A 20,060-nucleotide genomic window follows, 5' to 3' on the forward strand; every position below is an offset into this window, starting at 1 on the left:
CACTCCGTGAACGCTAGAGCGCGCTTCAAATATTTTGTAGAAACAGTTCGAAGCGTTAAAGCACGCCACTTACGCAGTGCCATTGGTGTGCAAACCAAAGCTGCTAGGGATGGCGCTTTGGAACAAGCCACTACTGACCATAAAAGGTCTAATTATGTGACGGGCACGTTATAAATGCAATATTAACTCATTACTTCAACTACTTCAGCAGCGAATGAGACCACGCGAGAGCAGCCGAAAGCCTTCAGTCAGCAAGGCTGGCTCTACCGCGCAATCAGTGCACCGGACGCTGGCGTCTCCGTATGACATCAATGCCGCATTGAAACAGGCACGTCAAACCGAAGACCACTTTCGTGAGGACACTGCGTTCTCTCGTAGAGCGGTTTTAAAGCTTTTGCTTTTCTAGCAGGGGCTGAAGGCTGCGTAGCTGACCCGGCTCTGCGCGCGAGAAATTACTGTGCGGGTGTACGGCGTGTTGAAAGGGAGTTAGATAAGCGCGAACACCGCTACTATACTTTTGCATGGAAGTTTCAAGAAGATTTTCTGAGAGTTCTACATAAGCAATAATTTGATATATCCGGATTCGACATGTCCGAGAACGGCCGGCTGTAAATCGGAATTTTAAAGAGGAACTATGTGCCACCCCATACTATTATTGTTTTCTGCAACCATCCTACCTGTTGCCCTTTATGGCGCTGATGACGTCTGCCTGTCAGTAAAAGACGCAAATATGGCTGAGAAAATTCGATTCTTGCGACGTCTGTACACAAATGAACTGTCTACCGTTTTTACTCGTATGGCACTTTGGAATTCGTGCCAAATTCGTGACGCGTTTGGCACTTTGGGATTCGACGCACGCAGCTGAAGTGCAGAATGGGTCGCTGATATTAAGCTTAACATTTACTCTTTTTTTTTCAGCTCATGAAAGCTCTCTTTTGTACTAGAGTGGCCTCTCTGTTATATTGTGTCCTACCTTATTAATATAGTTCAATGTATATTTAACGGTAGCTTACCGAAGTAAGTGTTCAAGCGTTATATTTGTTATTTTGTATGCAAAGTTTTTATACTGTGCCTGTAAAAAATATGAAATTCAGCTTTTAACCTATGCAGATGCAACTTTTTTCCAAGTCCACGAGTATTTTGCAGAAGCCTCCAGTGCGTAAATTTGTGGAATGCTTTACAACAGGCCACAATTTAACCTCTGGGCACATAACAGCGCAAACCAATGCGACCAGAGTCATTAACTGCTCTAAATAATTTTTCACAAAGAACAAGTGAACTAACGAATTTTGAGTCGTCAGTAGCACTAGCCACTTGCACTGCCAGAACCGCCACGTACTGAACACACTATCGTTGCTTAGATCTGCCCATTCTTTTCCAAATAAATGAAAACAAGGGGCAAGAAAAACTGAATTTATCTCAGTTGGTTCTCTCCCTGACTTAAAAACAAGGTTCTCTTTTCATTTCTCGCTTCCTACACTTATTTCATTAAACGTTGAAGCGTTCAGCTCACTGTAATGCGGAGAATAAAACAGGCGACATTTTATCAGAAAAATAATGGTCGCAAGCAATCATTTATTTACTTCGTTTTCATTTATACACTTTGCATTATTATGAAACTGTCGCTTCATCAAGATATGTTTCTACCGGGCCACATAAGACATCTTTATTTACATCCTAATGAGATTGTGGTGATAAAAAGTGAACAACGCTAAATGAACATGAGTTATGTCGAATGCAAAACATCACGTTGCACGTTTAAAGGCAACCCATGTCTAAGACACACTTTGCAGCACAATCTTTCTCGCACCAATGAATCAACACAAATAAGTTATTTTAGGAATAAACTAATAATCAGGGAAAATGCTGGAAGAAGCCCAGTGGGAATAAATAGTCGCAAGTCACTTCTCCTTCTTGAGATTTCCTGGGCATCCCTGTGTACCATGTTAAGCTTGTTAAGAATAAATAACAGATCAGAATGATGGCGCGGCGCCTTCTCTCCCTGTGCCCGTTCCCGCTCTTTATTGCCTGCCTGTGTTTAATGAAGGTTCCTTCTGAAGAAATGAACTACAACTTCAACGTTGAGTATAGTAACACACACAAATAAGGCTTTCTTTTTTTACTAAAAAAATATCCGAAGTAGTGCTTTTTTTATGCTGGTAAATAATATTTATATATCTTCGAACGTGAATAAATAAAGACCGACAATAATGAGTACCTCGCTATGTGATCAATCATGCAGCCCTCTGAGAGTCAAACAGTTGACTAACCACTGTGTTAACCCGTTATCCAAAGTGTAAATAAAGGGATATATAGCGAGAATGACAGGAAAGACATTTCACTTGGAATTTTTAACACGAACATTTGGAAGCAGGCGATGCTTAATATCTGTCTTCCATTCTTGGCCACAATATCAACACGACGCTAAGTACATTGTCAGCAAGATGTGTCCGACTGTCGTCATGGCTTACACCAAACTGTCAAATGAGCCCCGCTTTCGTGACCGAAGTCAGCAGCGGCACATAGATGCACCTTGCAGGTCGTTTAGCCATAGTACACAAACCAAAATGGTCAAGTTCATTCATAGAAGCAATGGATGCTGCCAGATGGTCGACTGGAAGGCGCAGCACTCCATCGGCCACACACGTACACACACACAAAACACGCAAATCACTGCATCACAAATAAGTAGTTTCTATGGCAGCCCGCGCTCTGCTAACTTCCTCTTGTTCGCCTTGTCGTGAGTGGTAACAAGGCACGGTTTCACGGCTTAGTATGACGGCAAGCAGACACGTTTCCGCTCCACTCCTGTGATCAGTAGTTTATCACAACTCTGAAGACGTGGCCACCTGCAACACGTATGGTCCTGTATACGAGTGCACTGTGGGCACACATCGTCGAACCTCATGTATACCACTCGGGCCTAACCCGTCACCAATAGCGGAGGGCTCTTGGGCACATCTCGTGATAGCCGCATCTGAAGTGTTGCATGAACGGATGTTGTCCGCACGGCCATCAAATGGCCTCCTCTGCAGCTGCGGGTTTGTTCCTTCGCGAGGAGATGACGAAGCCAGAAAGCACGACAGCAGTGCAAAGAAGCATGCCAGCCGCGATCCTGTACAAGTTGTCGTAGGAGCCCGCGTTGTCACGGAAATGACCTGCAGTGGAGTTGAAGCGGAGTTTCGGGGTTCTTACATCGTACCTCAAAGCACATATACAACAGCTAAAGGATGATATCACAACAGTGTGTCGACGGACAGTAATTCGATTGTGCGCCTTCGCAACGGTGAGATTTGTTGCTGTAAATAATACGGTTGTCAGAGTAAACAGAACAGGGGTTATGAGGAATAAAAACAACACCCATTGCCATGGCAGGGGCTCCGAATGCATTTATGCATTCAGACGACTACAGAAAACTGCTTTTAGACTTCTCGAGCCGCTTGAATGTAGAATCCAACTCAAGCATAATAAGTATTCAACTGAGGAGAGGGGGCAATTTTAAAGAACTCATGTTTTCCTAGTCATATTGCTACAAAAGTTACGATTAAATCGGTAATGGAGTCTGTAAGCACTACAGTTAATGAAACATTGTATATGTTCTAATGTGCACATCTACAGATTCAGACATAAGGCCTAAATGTGGCATGAGCAAAATTATTGCATTCACAGCGACATGTTTCAGCTTTAAAGAAAACACGTTTAAATTCTGAATACGTCTACTCCATCCACCGGAGAGACGCACCGTTGGGCAAGGAAATCCAGAGGAACTGAAATTATCATTCGTATCAGCTCGCATACCAAAAACACTTTGTGCATAATGCATAGCCCAATAACCAACTTAAAAAAAAATGGTGGCATAATCTCTTAATGTATTTAACTTTAGCTTAATTATAAAACTTGTGTAATTGTCAGAGCTAAGTAAGAAGCACGAGGTGGCCGATATATTGAAGAGAGAATCGAGCCAGCGTTATAAAACAGCGTAATCCTAAAAGCGGTCAATGGCAAACAAGGAGTAATCAAAATTGGATTACCTACAGCCATGTAGAAATTTTGGGCCTTGTAGTGTAATAAAAAAAATATTGATGGGCGGTCTGGCAAAAGAGGTGAGTTATAGTCATAAACGCATGAGAAGATACGCGTCCCTGTACCATTAACAATTAGGTGGCTAGTAAAGCAGGGGGTAAATTAACCGTTTGACAAGATACTGCATCCTGTGAATTTTTTTCCGCTACCATACGCACAAAAAAAAAAATGAGTCCATTGTCGTTGCCAATATGAATGAGATATCTAACGTAATCGACTAGTTCTGCAGGATGTCTGCAGTAATTTCGGAGGTCATAGCAAGGTACAATTGGCCATGCGACCATCAACGAGAGAGGAGGTAAAAATAAGCCTTACCAGCAACTAAACATATATCAAAAATAAAAGTAGCTGGTGAGGATCAGGAGAGTCCACATCTAGTCACTCGCCTTACGCAATTCTTCAAAACCTAGCTCGAATGTAATGAAATAGTCGAAGAATGCTAACAAAGTATAAGTTCATAAGAAAGCTGACGTGAAAGAGCTGAAAAACAAAAATGGCCGAAGATTACGTTACTCGCTAAAGCGGCATTTGAGCACAATTATGCTGGTAGTTAAGATTTGCTAGCAGCACAAGTAAATAATTTCAGAGAAATAAATGTTTTTTTATTTATGCGCAGCTAGAGCCTGCCCTATTTGCATTTCCCAACAAAGAGGTTTTTAACAGACACTAGTCTTTCCCAACTCTTGATTGTTTGCAAGTGTAATAGAACTGCTTTATCTCGTCGATGTCGCCTTAAGCGTCGCGTTTTTCTTTGTGCGAATATATTTGAGCGCGGTAAAATTTAGGGGACACTCACACTCTGCTCCAAGGATATGAAGTTACGGTCTTAATGACACCCGCATGTGGCTCCCGTTTCTGTATTACCCTTGGGTACATCCACACTGCTGCTCTCTTATCTCTGCTCCCAATATACGCCTGCACTACCTGAAATATACATAGCATGAAGTGGTAATCTATCGCGTATTCTGAAGGACCACTCTAAAAAATACAAAGCCCCGCTTTAACCAAGCCGCCTTACCCTAGGGGTTGGTGGCGAGCGTTTATGTGTGACGTAGGCATCGGGACGTCCGGCATGCGTGAGGTAAACACGTCGACACGTGGCCTGACATTTACAACTGCGATAATCTGAATACGAACTACACGTGCCGCACCTCGAAACTCCGATGACAGTCGGAGAGCTTAGTAACGTAGGGAAAGGGCGTGTGTTTTGGTGCAGGAGTATAGGGTGTTCTGAATGTGCAAGCGTTTTGCCTGCGACCGTGTGTCACACGAGGTATATCATCCATCGAAATGTATTATACGATATAAGCGTTAAGAGTCCAGAAATACAAGTTATAGCGAGCTGTCAACAGTGTATAGGTGGCCATTGAGAGTGTAGGGCTTTGTGGCATATAGCACCCACGTTGACCTTAATATTCAACGGGACGTCTTTGCAGGTTGTACGTATAACCTTGTGGTGTGTACGGACGGCGCTGACCGAATCTCTGAGAATGACGCCCTTACAGCTGTCCCTGTAGAAGTGCGCCAAGGTGTATTGGTAAGAAATAGCACGGTTAAACTTACCGATTATCAGGGGGTTGCTTAACTGCACCGGCACGAGCAGCAGGCCCGATGCTCCCATAACTAGGGACACAGACTCTGCTCCCAGGTAGTCGGCGATCAGGACTTGCCTCATGGTCAGCAGGCCCGCCATGGACACGGATGACACCGCCCGGACGACCACGTGCGCAACCATCATCGTCTCTGGCGTGATCGCAAACAGTAGCCCGAGTGTAAACATAGCTCCACAGAAGAGGGCGGGCCTCGTCGTCCAGCCGAGGTCGGCGATAAGAGGCAGCAAAATACGCCCGAGGATCTCCGGTGCGGCTGCGTACGCAATCGTCATGGTCGCTTGCAAGGATGGGACACCCTTGTCTCGCGCGTAGTCCACCATTGTTGTTAGGTGCAAAGTGTTGACGTAGTCCAGCAATATTGAGACAAGAACGGCTACTACAAAACTAAGCGATGGAAGCCTCGCCGAGTCAAGGAACTTATACAACCAGGAAAACGGTGAATGTGAAATCCAGGGAAGATTGCCTCTTATTTCATGGCGCTGAACGCCATCTTGTTCACTCATGTCTCTCTCGGCGCCTTGGCGAAGTGTGTGCGTATCGTGGTGAACTGGCAGCAAAGGACTGGTCACGGGGCTAGCTTTGCGGCTGCTCATTCCTTGCTGTCCAGTGTTATTTTCATGAATGTCGTTATTCGTGACTTCCGAGTGACACTTTTCCAGGCCTTCCTTCTTTTTCTGGAAAACTGAGGCAAGCCAATTCTTTTTGTGAGTACCTGGCTCAGACAGCGTTTGGCTCACCCCGAGGATTTTTTTCTCCACAAATTCCAAGGACCTGCCCAAGCCAGAAACTGAACCGTTTTGTCTTGCTAAAACATCGCAGCTTCTGCTTGATGCAAGGGGAGAGATCAAAGCCTGTGCCTCCGGAATGAATGCGTCGCCTCCTCTTGACTTTTCCGCGGCTACTTCGTTAACCCTCCAAGCACTCGCCACCATATCCTCCTTCCGGACAGAGGAGACATGGCAACCAATCGAACTTCTAGAAGAGTCTTTCTGAGTATCGGTCGCTGGAGTCGCTAACACGGATTTCTTCGTTTTATTGCTGGTCAGCCAGGGCGGCTCCTTCAGCATTATGCAAAAGGCGGTCACGTGCATCGTGATGGCACCGAACACGAGCGAAGCACCACGGAACCCGTAAGCGTCTTTCAGTGCCGACAGCGCGGCAGGGAACACGATCGCACTGACTGGATTTGAAGACAGCCGTAGACCCGCTGCAATCCCTCGGTATTTGCGGAAGTACTGCATGATCAGTACTATATGCGTGACCAGCACGACTCCAGACCCGACTCCTGCGCGCAAATAGAAACGTAGATAGCATGAAACAGCATCAAGGTTGGAAAGTACGTTCTGTCCCTTTCTGCTTTATTGGGCAGTGTCTAATTACCCGTTGCCGTAACAATATATTAACTCCTTGTGTGCCGCGAAGTAAAGTAAGAGGGATAAGTTTTTCCTTGAAGTGAGCGAAAACTCGAACTCTTCAAATAGCGAATCCAATCCCATTTTGTTACATTTGCTGAAAGAATCAAAAAGCGCTGTTTTCATTCATTCAAAACTAAACGAATCTGTTCTCAAGTTTAAAATAACTGTCAGGAAGTTCGTTTAAGGCATGCCGTAGTTTTCTATGACGAATGCCTCAAAAACAGGGCTGTCTGCAACGCCGCACAGCATGCTGACCCTAGGGAGGGTTTAGCATCGCGAAACAGTCTATTCTGGTGACAAGGTTCATAATTACATATATGGACCTCAATATTAGGCGACGTAGCTCAAGGCTCAGCCATGTTTAGCAAACTCTGCCACGATGAACCGATATCGGAAGCCATATGGTTCACACGAGATCGCCCTCGCCCCTCTCAATCATCGAAAAGTGTTGCTGGTTGTTTCTCTATACCATCATCAGGATAGCAAAAAGAATTTTTTACTTACCTATGAAATGTAGGTCATCCATTACATACGCTCAACTGACCCTGCATATCCGCTAGCGAAGGTCAGTGTTGAGGTTTTTTTTTTTGTGATTCCAAGGGCTACCACCTAATATACTTCAACGACACAGTACTGGACTGAGGTGTCTCGAACGGTCAGTCATTATTTAAAGACATGCACACAAGCAGAGAATATTCCCAGATATACGCCAATCGTATTCGATTCATTTCTCTTACAACTGATTTGTATACGAATTGATTTTTATTCGCAGTGTTACTATTCCATTCGGTGCAAAAAAAAAACGTTAGGCGGAGTTATAGCCAAATTACGCATGGATACATGTGCAGAAGCAATGTTTCGCACTAGTTTAGATTTGCTTTGCCACGCATTTCCACATTTAACTAAGCATGTAACGGCTGCGTTAGGCTTTTATTAGGATGAACCAGGCCTAAAAAAGGTTTTTAGTGTAATTCTGTCCGATGCTATGAAGGCGATGAAGACGACGATATCCTAAGCACAGCCTAAATTACTGGCAGCTTTGCAAGTCAAAGACCGGCTATTGTTTTGCGAAATGAAGGCAATAAAGAAAGAAAACGAAATTGTGCAGTTGCTTAAGCAGTGGTCAGTTAAGATTTTTATTGTCTCGCCCTCGGTTTCAAGCAATCGGCGACGAGTGCAGTTTTACTTTTTTATTCTTCTTCGAGCGGTTGCTCAAAGGAGGCTTCGAAGCCACCCTGGCGAATTCCAAGAATGCAGGTGGTAATGTTTCTGCCTTAAAAGTACGATTCGCGCATCTCTATATCATTCTGTGTAACAATGCCCACGTTAGGTAAGGTAAACTATTATTCTTTTCGAGCAACACATAATGTTTAACATTTGCTTTTCTGGCAGGTTCTTCTGACTCTCCTACAGGTTGCCATAGACTGCATATTGAGTGCGAAACTTGAAAGTGATGTCATTATATCCCGACGTACTTTCAAAGACAGCAGTTTTCATTCACCGTAAGCACCACCGACAACCTAGAAAGTACCCCATATAGCAACAAACTAAGTCTCAGTCATAACAGCAGTCTCAATTTTGACTGCTGTTATGACCCAAGTGAGAATTATTCCCATTTTACTGGTTGTTTCATGCGGTGGATATCGGCAAAACCAATAAAGTGCTTATTTCAGACTCAATGGACCCAAGCAGGAGGTCAAATACGCACCTTAAAGTCGCCCCTTTCATTGCAGCGCTCAAGCAGACGCTCATTGAAGTAGCGAGGCTCTGAGGTAGTACAAATACAAAGCGGGTCCCTTCCTCGACAACGAAGACCTTGCCTATGCACCATAACTGGAGCTCACGCACGTACTAGGACAAAAGAAGAGGACACAGGATGAGACTACCACCAACTAACGTTCTATTGCACGCTTGCAATAGAAGGTTAGCAGGTAATAGCGCTCATTTTGTGTGCTGTTCTTGTATCCTGTTCAGTGCGCGAATTTTACGCTGAACAAAAACCAACGAGCCCGACCTCAAACATTGATGACCTTGCCTATGCCCAGAACAAGTAAAAGACTTTCGAGCATAGGTATTCCGCTTTGACATTGAGACTGCACTTATGGAAGCAAATATGACATTACGGATTCTAAGAAAGATTTTCGGAGTGCTTTTTTAAATAGTCTATGACTGCCGTTGTTTCATTGCAATTATAATAAAGTGCATAAAGTGAATCGTAAAATTTGAAAAGCCACTTCTAAGCCTTGGGTCTACTACAATATGCGACAATTTGCGATTCATGATGCTGGCTACACGGTTACTCAAGAAGTCTAGAGGCTAAACAACAAAGCTCGAAAACATAATTAACTAGCTTTACCTCCTTCATTTCCTCTATAACCACGGCCATGCCACTCGAGACATCAGGAAAAAAAGTTGTTAATGCGGTCAGCTTAACTTGACTTCCCCAGCAGTCCCAGAAGCGCTTGGCATACGGTAACAATAGAGCTTCGCTTCGCAGATGCCATTAGGGAACATCGGCAACATGAGAGAGCACTTTCAATGCGCTTCGCCTCGGCTAAAGCTGTTCATTTGTCCGTAATGGCTTGTGAGAAGGGCATCTGCGTTACTAAACGTATTATAAAATGAAACGTAAATAAAATAAACAACACTCGACCAGAAACCAGCTAGCCAACGTTCCCACAAAAGGACTTGCATGAACATGTAGTAGCAGGTAAGGATTCCCCTTAACTCGTGCTCCTTTTGCTTCGTTTTCAAGAAGAACCTTATCGAATCCGTCTCTGTACTTACTACGCAATTTGCCTTACCGTATGCAACGCCGATAGCCACAGTCATCCACTCAATACTGGGAGCGAAGGCAGATGCGGTGATGCTTCCCCAGAGCAAGATGCTTCCCAGGAGACCGATCGAGAAGAGCGAGAGATACTTGTGCAGCAGGGTGACAAGGAGACCTGTGAATGCAGCACGTGGATATCACCGCGCAAGGGGTCAGATACACTAATATTTTACATGTCCTTCTATAGCGAAAGATGCAATATGATTTACATATGCATTTCTAGCCGTAAATAACGCCGCCTAATTGACTCCATGCACCGTAACACCACAATTACCCAGATTTCATTTTCCATCTGCCACAATGACATTAATATTTGAGTTTAATTACAGTAAATTAACTTCACATAAAATGCCAACCGCGAACCATGGTGGGCGGCGACAATCGGCCACGTAAGGACAGGTGCCAAAGTGCAGAGAAAATAATCCCCGTTTCACTTTTAGGGAAGCGTAGTTGGATGGATAACTTACGAGAGAAGAAAGAGGCACGGTGGTTGCATGGACACACAAAACCCAAACACACACACACACACACACACACACACACACACACACACACACACACACACACACACACACACACACACACACACACACACACACACACACACACACACACACACATATATATATATATATATATATATATATATATATATATATATATATTGTAAGGTACCTGCTGTTTAATATGTCTTGACATTTTTGCTATATTGCTTTTGAGAGTTTCCTGCTTTGACTTTTCGTAATCCAGTGAATCAGAGAAAGCAGCACCGAAATATATTTTCTGCAACCGCAGTAGCAGAAATGCTAATAAAACTAGAATAATTACTACTTTATTCCTATAATGTACACTGTTTTTTTTCTTTTTTTCAAAAGTACTCGCTGCTTTTAATTGCTAGACGAAGTGCCCATTGAAGTTCAATTTCGAGTACTATTGTCATTCTACGGAGCGACTGTCGCTAAAACTTCAAGCGCGGGAAACTGTGGCTTTTTTATTTTTTGTGAAGTAATGACCTGATATTCCGAAGAAAAAAAAGATGAGGCAATACAAGATAGAGCGACAGTCAATAGACCTAGATATCGTATCTCCTTTCGCAGAAGTCGGAACAAATCACTACACAGAACACAATACACTGCACTTGTCAGGAGCTTGAAAGGCGTAACAAAAGAGGATTGCTTCCGAGCTACGGAGGCCATCTGCATGTACAGCAGGATGGCATCCGCTTAAAGGGCCCATGTACACCTAGGCAGTAGATAAGCATTATGATAGCCTTATTTTTACTTATATAAACCTTGTAACTGAATAATAATACAAATATAGTAATAATGCCAGTGATTATTCAAATGATAATAATAACCTTACATACTAAACACACTGCTTTTCAGTCTGTTTTTCAAAAGATTACGAAGAACAGAGAAGTGAACATTCATGTACTTGTTATGTTTGGTACTTTAAAAACAACAATTATTGAATATATGTGGAATTTTGGCTTCAATGGTAAACTAACCCTACAGAACCAGATCGACCATTAATGAGAGCACGCGGGTTTAATTGACAGTCCGCTTGCAGTATAACCAATACCCCCCACCCCTTCCCCTCGTGGTGACGTTCAATTTGATTCCAGGAGCTCATGCTTTTTTTTTCTATGGTCCTTTCTAGAGTAACGTACTGTGAGGTCTGGCGATCATAGCGCGAGAATCGAGAAGATTTTGGCGCAAATGTCGAATTTGTCAACACATGGAATGTTCGTCAGCTAACTAAAGCTACGTCGAGAGTAGCTAGGCAAGGAGTGCTATGTGCCAAACGCTTGCCTGCATTGGTTCCTGGTATGATCTTGCTTCTGCAGCCACCCCAGCTGCTTAACAGACGAATTGTTAAGGTCCCAACAGATACTTTCAGTGCCGCGGGGGCAGCTCAGGTTCCCTAATAAAGCATAGCTCAATAGCCTTAGCGCTGAATTGCCAGTAAGTAATGTTTAGTGGTTAGATTGATTGTGACGGTTATATATTTGCCGTCAGAATCCACAGCCTTTAACTGGTATATTTTGCTGGTTGAAGGATATCATTATTGCCAGAAATATAAAACATTGGGCGCAGCACATAAAATGTACTTTTAATATTGCTTGAAATATATCGTTTCAACATCATGCCATCATTGATAACGCCCCTTTAATGTTCTGTTTGATTTAAATATTAAACATTTCCTCAGTGTGTAAAGCACTTATCTCTTAGTTACTGCAACAACAAGGTAACGTTACAGCAACTTGGACGACTGCGAAAACTTATTCTTAGACTTTTTCAGATTCATCAAGCGAATCTTCTAGGGCATGTGCCTTTAATAGCAGCTTGTAATACGTGTCCTTATATCATTTGTAACCTCATGTGGCTCTAAAGGGCTAGAAGGAAAGGTGTTAGGCTCTACGCTATTTCTTTCCAACGCTAGAGTCCCGAACTTAACGGCAGATTTATGGGGGAAATAGAAAGCTACCCACTATATCCTACTTGCCCCGTCAGCAACTTCAGCCGAGCACGCTTTCGGCTGCTGACTTTTGATAAAGACCGCTAGGCAAAGCGCCAGTCATTGGCGAACGTCACTGATTTATAATCTGCGCAGCATCTATTCTACGCGTCGTCCGTGGCTGCAGGCACTCTACGGTATTCGTACGTTTATCGCGTCTCTATCTTAACGAGCCGGTACGCCGCTCCCAGTACATACTCCTTCCGCAAGAACGTGTTTGTTGAAAGGAAAGTAAGCGAAATCGGCTATGCTTAACGGGCGTGCAATCGAGTGCAACTGAGATGCCGGACAGCGCCTAGAAGGTGCTTTCACCTAGGTTTCTCAAATGCACGAAAGGGCGCATTGCAAACGAAATGAGCAAGAAGCACGAAATTGAGTCTATCGTGAAATCTTCCACACCGTGCAAAGTGGCGTATACGATTGGCTTCGTACATCTATAAACTGCTGTACAAGCGCCCAAATCTTTAGCTGGCGTGCGCGAGCGGTGAATTTTTCGTGCGTCAGCGCCGTGTGACGGGGCGAGGCTGGATTCAGTTTGAGGCTAAGCGCACGTGGACGCTAACCAAAAGAGTTCTACTTAAATTAAGCACAACCCAGAGGGCTATGGAACGAAAAATGGTAGGGGTAACATTAAGAGATAGGAAGCGTGCAGAGTGGGTCAGCAAAATAACTCAAGTTACCGGCATTCTATCGGAAATTAAGAAGAAATGGACATGGCCAGGACATGTAGTGCGAAGAGAGGATAACCGATGGTCGCTTAGGGTAACAAACTGGATTCTAAGGGAAGGAAAGCGTAGCAGGGGGCGACAGAAAGTTAGGTGGGCAGATGAGGTTAAGAAGTTCGCAGGGGTCAAGTGGATGCAGCTAGCACAGAACCGGGTTAAGTGGAGAAATATGGGGGAAGCCTTCGCCCTGCAGTGGGTATAGTCAGGCTGATGATGATGATGATGCCGACAAATCGCGCTCAACTGGGCCTGTCGTCTGCTAGGCTGTTCCTTCTTAATGATGTCACTCCACATTATCACACCTCAGACGAACAGACAGCGTCAGTTGGCGAATGGTTTTGCTTAGGTTTTATTTTTCGAAGGTCAGCGTCGCAGCAACCAAATTGTCGGTGAAATATAAAGATACGCCGAACACGCTCCATGATGTGAAAAGACAAAGAACGCGTATACGTTGAACTGTTACTTCCTGGCGTTAAGGCACTTTTCATCTCTAGAAAGAAAGGGTAGTTATCAGCACGCAGCGTACTGATCTCGGAAAGAAAATCTGAGCAAAACCATTCGTTTACTCACGCTGTCTGTTCGTCTGAGGTGTGATAATGTGAGGTGACGTCCTTAAGAAGGAACAGCCTAGCAGACAACAGGCCGAGTTGAGCGCGATTTGTCGGCGTGCGCTTAGCCTCAAACTGTTTCCAGCCTCGCCCCGTCGCACGGAAAAGTCGCCGCTCACGCACGCTAGCTAAACATTTGGGCGCCTGTACCTTTTCGTCATTGATCACGTAAATTCTAACTAAACACAAGGACTACTTTACTTTTGTTTTCGTAAGCTAACTGTAAAACATTTACATCCATTATGTGAAAGTGAGAATGACAGTACACTCAAATTTATTAGTATATGTTATATTGAAAGAGTCAATAGTTTACCAGGTTGCTTTACACAATAACTTGAATAGCCTTATATTTGGTTATAGATTCAATTGCACCATTAATATTACAAGTGCAAAAGCCTAATTTCTTATAATCAAGAAGTTTCTCACGGGGAACTTTTCGAATGCCCGCATCGAAAAGTTTATGATGCCCAATGAGAGAAGAAAAACAAAGAGAAAAATCCCACCCCAGCCTTTACGTGCAGCCTGAAAGGCGGGATGGTCCAGAGTAGAGTTCTGAGTGCAGCCATTCACTGATTCCCCAGGACGCCGCCCAGATTTTTCATCGAATGAAATTTATTCGCGTAGGCCCCATTCGATAAGCTCATAACTGTGGGTGCACTGCCTGCATTAGCACCGTTTGATAAATTTCTCCTTTCCTAGAAACAGACATCCAAATGGCCACAGCTTTTCTTGCTAAGAACATGGACATGTGACACCGGCATCAGAGTTAAACTAGCTTTTCCGGCTGCGAGCAGTGTGAAGAATGAACGAACTTATCAGGCACCACTTACTATTTCCATTCCAGGAATTGTTTTAAGCGCACAAGTGATCCACGCAGCCGGTGTAACCTATACGTTATTTTCAAAACGAGGCAGCGTTTATCTATATTTTGCAGATATATTCTAAATTGTATAAAAGGGATCAAATTTGCTGAGAATTTTAATGCTGAAATAAATAAGATTGACAAAGTAAGCAGTAGAAACGTCATCTCAACATTTTTTTGTTGTTGCTGCTGTTATTGTTAAAGCTAAAACATATGCGGAGACTCAGTGTAAAATAACCTTAGTACGGCCTAGAAAACCTGGTAGCGGAGGAGGGGACACGTAAGTTCCGCCTTGAAGAGTACGCCGCGACAACGTTATTACCTCCCGTCTTTGATACTCGCTCAGTCAGTAGTCTTTTATTTTGCTTCTACGATCTCAAACATCTGATTGACACACAGTCCCAGCATAAATGGGCTGATATCAATAATGTGAACGACAACCCAACATATATATAAATCCCTGCGTTAACGAAGCCATGCGAAAGTGCCTGTGTGGCCTGAGCAGACAGTCTGATTCGGGATCGAAGAGTTCTAAAGGCTGGATTCTGATCTCGCCCTCCCATCTGAAAGACGAGGCCCAAGAAAGGAAGGCCTGCAGACTCGACCGTGTCAGGTGATCTGTGGATGTCACACCACTCGACGGCCAATCAGTGCACAGAGGTGTCACCTGTCGACTACCATTTTCCACAGACACGTCCGCGATTTTTCGTTCACAACGTCAACGCCGAAGCCCAAAATTCTGACACCGTCGACGCGAATCTCGCCTCGGTGGTTCAGTAGTTAGGGCTCTCGATCCTGCGCCCAAGGATACGGGATGGAATCCCGGCCGCGGCTGCCGCTTTCCATTGGAGACGAAAAGCTATGCGCCTTTGTGCTGTGCGATGTCAGCGCACATTAAAGAACCCCAGGTGGTCGAAATTTCGGACGCCCTCCACCACGGCGTCTCCATAGACAGTTACTTTGGGGCGTTATAAATCCCATAAACTAATCTAAAGCATCCTTCTTTCGCTGGCCATCAGGCAAACTAAGCCCTTGTTGTGACGTGAGGACTGCCGAATTCGTCTGAAACAAATGACGGCTACACGTCGCAGAGTCCCGGAAAATTTTTATCGAGTTTGTGACGTACAGTGCACAACCTTACAATTGTGTCCTGAAAAGCCTTAAAACCACAGAACTCGGGATAACTTTGTGAGATGCCTATTGCGGCTCTCGAAGCCGAGTGCTTATCTTACCAGAGCAGCGGAATGTCGAGGAGAGGACAGACCCCGGCCATGAGGCACCTCGACGGTCCACCCCAAACTCCTCCATGTAGGCAACGTAGAACCAGCCCATGTTGCGGTTGGTGGCGATGGCGAAGAAGCCGGCTATGGACGCCACGGCGGCCACGTCCCACCGGCAGTCGACGCGGTTCCGTATCATGGCGAGTGACGATGTCACACTATGCAAGCAGAAAGCATCCGAGTTAAAACATTGGTACCCCATCGCATACTGCTCTCATTTCAGTTCATTATGACAACTCATATGTACGTCTCATGAAACATGGGATTATAAAAAACAATAACATATTACATTTTTCAGTGTCATACTTCTAAGGGAAAAGCATAACGGTAGTACGAGGAGATAAAATATACTGCAAGTTTTGCCAAAAATAAACAGAGCAAAGTGTTTCATTCGAAGGCGTGTTGTTGGATTCCCTAGCACCCGTGGAAATAAAACGTCAGAAAGGTGAGCACAATAATCATTGTCCCCTTCGACACATTCGTGCTGCTGACGGTAAGGACAAAAACTAGGCTTCATCTCTCGGAAGTACGTACATCTGGTGGTATCCATTCTTTCAACAAAGCCTGTAGTTGAAGAGAGTGTACGCAATACATCGAAAAAAAAAAGACATTTACCATGGTTTTCCTCCAGTCAAACCAATTAAGACGTGAGAAGGCACTGTTTAGCATGATGTGGCATGGTTTGACATTGATTTATTAGAGGTTTAATTAGGATCGAGAGAGTGCCACAGAGTTTGGTGAAGCCCTAAACCTCTGTAGTTGGTCCGAATTTGGGAGAAAGGAAGAGAAAGACGAAGTGTCTGTCTTACTTCTCAGTGAACACCTTTACTTAATATTATTGAAATGCAATATTGGAATGGTACGACATCACCTTTAAGGCTGCCCAAGGAACTGCTGTGACCATATGGACACGAAATAACGTTATAACTGCCTGTTGTCACTTCTTGCACACAGATCCTGCGGGCAGCACCCATGAGCCTTAACAATCAGCGGCAGTTTAAAGGGATATTGCGCACACGGAACAAAGAAAAACATGATTAAGAATGCCACTAGAATGTACGATGAAGATAAATCTGCATCGCTAAAGCGACTTATGAGAGGACTAGCCTAAGAAAACTGAACTTCTCACTGTAAGAAATCTTTACCCTCAATTGCATTGCAAAGGGTCAGACTTGCGAGAATCTAGAAGCACTTCTTAACCAAGTCACTTAAACAGAAACGCTTCTGCATTTATTTATTGCTTCAAACTGTCAGTCCTTAGTATGAGTCATAGGACAGGGAGGAAATGAGGAATACCAAATCAATAACATATGCTAAAAATTCCAAATACAACAAAATAAAATGAACATATTGAGTTGGAATTATATACACGCCATCTCAAAAAAAACTGCTATGCTGGTACAAATTCATAGAAAGCAAAAGTGCACCTGCAAAGTAATAGAACGCTACGAACCGGCAGAAACATGTTAGTATTCATTAAAATATTCGTGAACACTTGTATGAAATCTTGTCTTACTGGAACTTCCCACATGAGCAGGAAGTTTATCCACAGCTGTACTACACGAAGAAAAAAGGAAAAGCGAAGTACGCTAGCGCGTGCGAAGTATGGCCTTATTGTGGCGCTATGATTCAACCTGGCGCTAAGCTTAGCAAGTGCGTGCCAGTACTATTTCTTAATTATCTTTTCATGAAATAATTTGTGCAATAATTTCATCCTTTGCTTTTTCCTTCTTACTTAAAACCTTCCAAGATTGCTGTACTGCAACATTTTGGTGATTTGGTGACAGCGTGAGTCCTCCTATGCTTGCCACAGATAAAACGTGCCCCGGGTTGCTGTATCTTCTCGAGATTACCTTGCAGCATCGTTTAGTGAGAATTTCAGGCAGCTGAAGCATACTGGAGCACTGGACGAATGAAATTCTGATTAGCCAACAAATTCAAGCCCTTTTCTTTAGACAGCTTTGCTCTTAAAAACATAGCTTTTTAAAAGCTGCTGATGAAACCGCTTCGACATGCACGCGCCAGTTTAAGCCATATGCAAAAGTTATCCCTAAACATTTAAAACTGCTCGCATTTTTCAACGAGTAGTTACCTAAAGAATACTGGGAGGTAAGTGCACTTTTTTCTTGTAATATGTGTTCAAATTTTCAGGTTAGTTTTTACATGTAGTTCAATAGTAGTCACAACATTATTATAGACCAGATAAAGCAATGGTCCGAGCACGGGCACCTTTGGTACGCACGAGCGTACATCCAATAATCCATATTCTATATCCTCTGCACGTGCAACCCGTTTACTGCCAGTGAGGTAGGCCTGTATACATTTCAAAATCTCGTAACTGATTTCCATTTCATGCAGATTGAAAAGCAAAGCATTGTGGTGCACCTTGCCAGGCTGATGCTCAGTAGTAGTGATGCTCGGCGTAGTACTCGTTATCATTAAAGCAGTCTAGTTCTTAGCTCTAGAACTGACGCCAGCTATAATGAGCTGTCCAAACTACTGTTGTGGGAATAGGCAATGACTTCACGGAGACAGTTTCTTTAAAACAAAACGACTAAATTGTATTGAACTTTTACCTTATATGTGGGGAGGTTAAACAAGGGTACAGCACACACGCATTCTGTCTTTCAGTTCGCGAAGCAAAAGTGAATGTGATCCGCAGGCGAATCTCTCTCTCTCGGTGCCGGGGCGAGGTCCCACATATGTCTAGGATTTAGACTCCCAGGCGCCAGATCACGAGATAAACAGCAGAGGGGTCGGTTTCCGCGCTGTGCACAGGATGAGGTAACACCCTCTCACACACACCGCAAAAAGGGGGAGAGAGAGAGTATATTTGTATATCACTGCACGCGATCGAACTTTAATTCCTACCAGAAGAGAAAAGAAAAAAACTAAGCTGCTCACGCGTAAGTTGCTTTTATCATCAAATCCTTAGACAGCGAATGCCGTGCGCCAGTACGCAACGCTTGAATGATGTCATGACCAAATTGTTAGACCAAGTAAATAGAAGCTCAGTATTATTCAGTGCTGGTCAGTAGTATCGCTGCGTCTTAGGTTTTAAACACTGGCATGCTTGATACGTTTGTGAAGGTATTACCAGCGTTTGCTGCAAAATAAACTGCAAATGCAATTATCGAAAAAATAAATTGGATTTTGTTTGACCGCTGCCTAGCCTGTCTGTATATCAGTTTATACCCCGAAGTGCGTTAAGGTCAGCTACGCTGCAAACTGTGCATAGAATTCTTTAAGACGTCGTCGTCTTCCACAAAGCTTTAGTGAAGCATGACGATAGTTCTTGAACCCCTTGTGATGGCCTGTGGCGCATTCAACGCAGCTCATTGCCGGTATGAAAGGATCCCATGAAAGTTAAGGCTAAAATCTGCACAAAATCCGTCACAGCAAATATTATGCCTTATTACCGCAGCTAAACGTTCACAGCATTGACATGTTTACGCAAAGATCGCTAAAATTTGCTTGTGCCTCACGGCCACGTTGCGTATACTGCTCCTTCACAAAGTACTTTAAAGCAGCTCTACCGCATTTTGACGTTACAAAGCGTTGAGATAAAAAAAGAGAGACGAATGACATCACCTGATCACGGCCGCCCGACGAAGTCGGGAAAGTAAAAATTTGTGACGAGTGTCCCAGCGTGCGCAGTCCTACCGCTGATAGGAACGCAAGCGGCTCAGCAGTTTCGCACAGCGTGTCTTCCTCACCCGAGAATCCGGAACGAAAGGGCGCCGCTAAGCGGTCGCACTACTGGAGCGGCTCTTGCATCATGCGATTCGCAAAAGCGTCGGTTGCATCGGTTGCGCAACAAGAGTCGCAAAGGCGAATTACGTCGCCCGCGTACTTACCCGTGATAGACTACCATTAGGGCGTGTTAACGCCGCTTCCTTAACGAAGGCGCTCACGGCATCGACGCATTCTCTCCGATACACTGATCTTTCGTTTCGACTTCTAGGAGAACGATTCAATCCGGGATGTTGCTTGCCCCTCCTGACCGCAACGGGGCACTAGAACGCTCGGCAACACTATCATGTTTCCTCTTCAGGGACTTTTTGGAGTGGCCGCGATAAAAGGTGACCTTGTGTTTAGCGTCGATATCGCGGAAACGTACATGA

General features: G+C 44.1%; 1 protein-coding gene across 2 annotated transcripts in view; it reads right to left on the reverse strand.

The window, feature by feature from the left end:
* Positions 1-1,565: 1,565 nt before the first annotated feature.
* The window catches only part of LOC146199887 (uncharacterized), a 28,726-nt gene continuing 10,231 nt past the window's right edge, over positions 1,566-20,060 (reverse strand). The window contains exons 1-5 of one of the 2 annotated variants that reach the window (XM_084595282.1): positions 19,528-19,688; positions 15,889-16,094; positions 9,916-10,059; positions 5,647-6,981; positions 1,566-3,158 (exon numbers count right to left, since the gene is read on the reverse strand). In XM_084595282.1, coding sequence (XP_084451408.1) covers positions 3,016-3,158; positions 5,647-6,981; positions 9,916-10,059; positions 15,889-16,075 — 1,809 coding nt within the window. In that variant the 5' untranslated portion in view covers positions 16,076-16,094; positions 19,528-19,688 and the 3' untranslated portion in view covers positions 1,566-3,015. Of the gene's footprint in view, positions 3,159-5,646; positions 6,982-9,915; positions 10,060-15,888; positions 16,095-19,527; positions 19,689-20,060 lie in introns of those variants that run through there. The other variant, XM_084595283.1, reaches the window with a different exon arrangement.

This window comes from Amblyomma maculatum, chromosome 2, assembly GCF_055883805.1.
Source record: "Amblyomma maculatum isolate TAMU_Amacu chromosome 2, ASM5588380v1, whole genome shotgun sequence".
Classification (NCBI taxonomy): Eukaryota; Metazoa; Arthropoda; class Arachnida; order Ixodida; family Ixodidae; genus Amblyomma; species Amblyomma maculatum.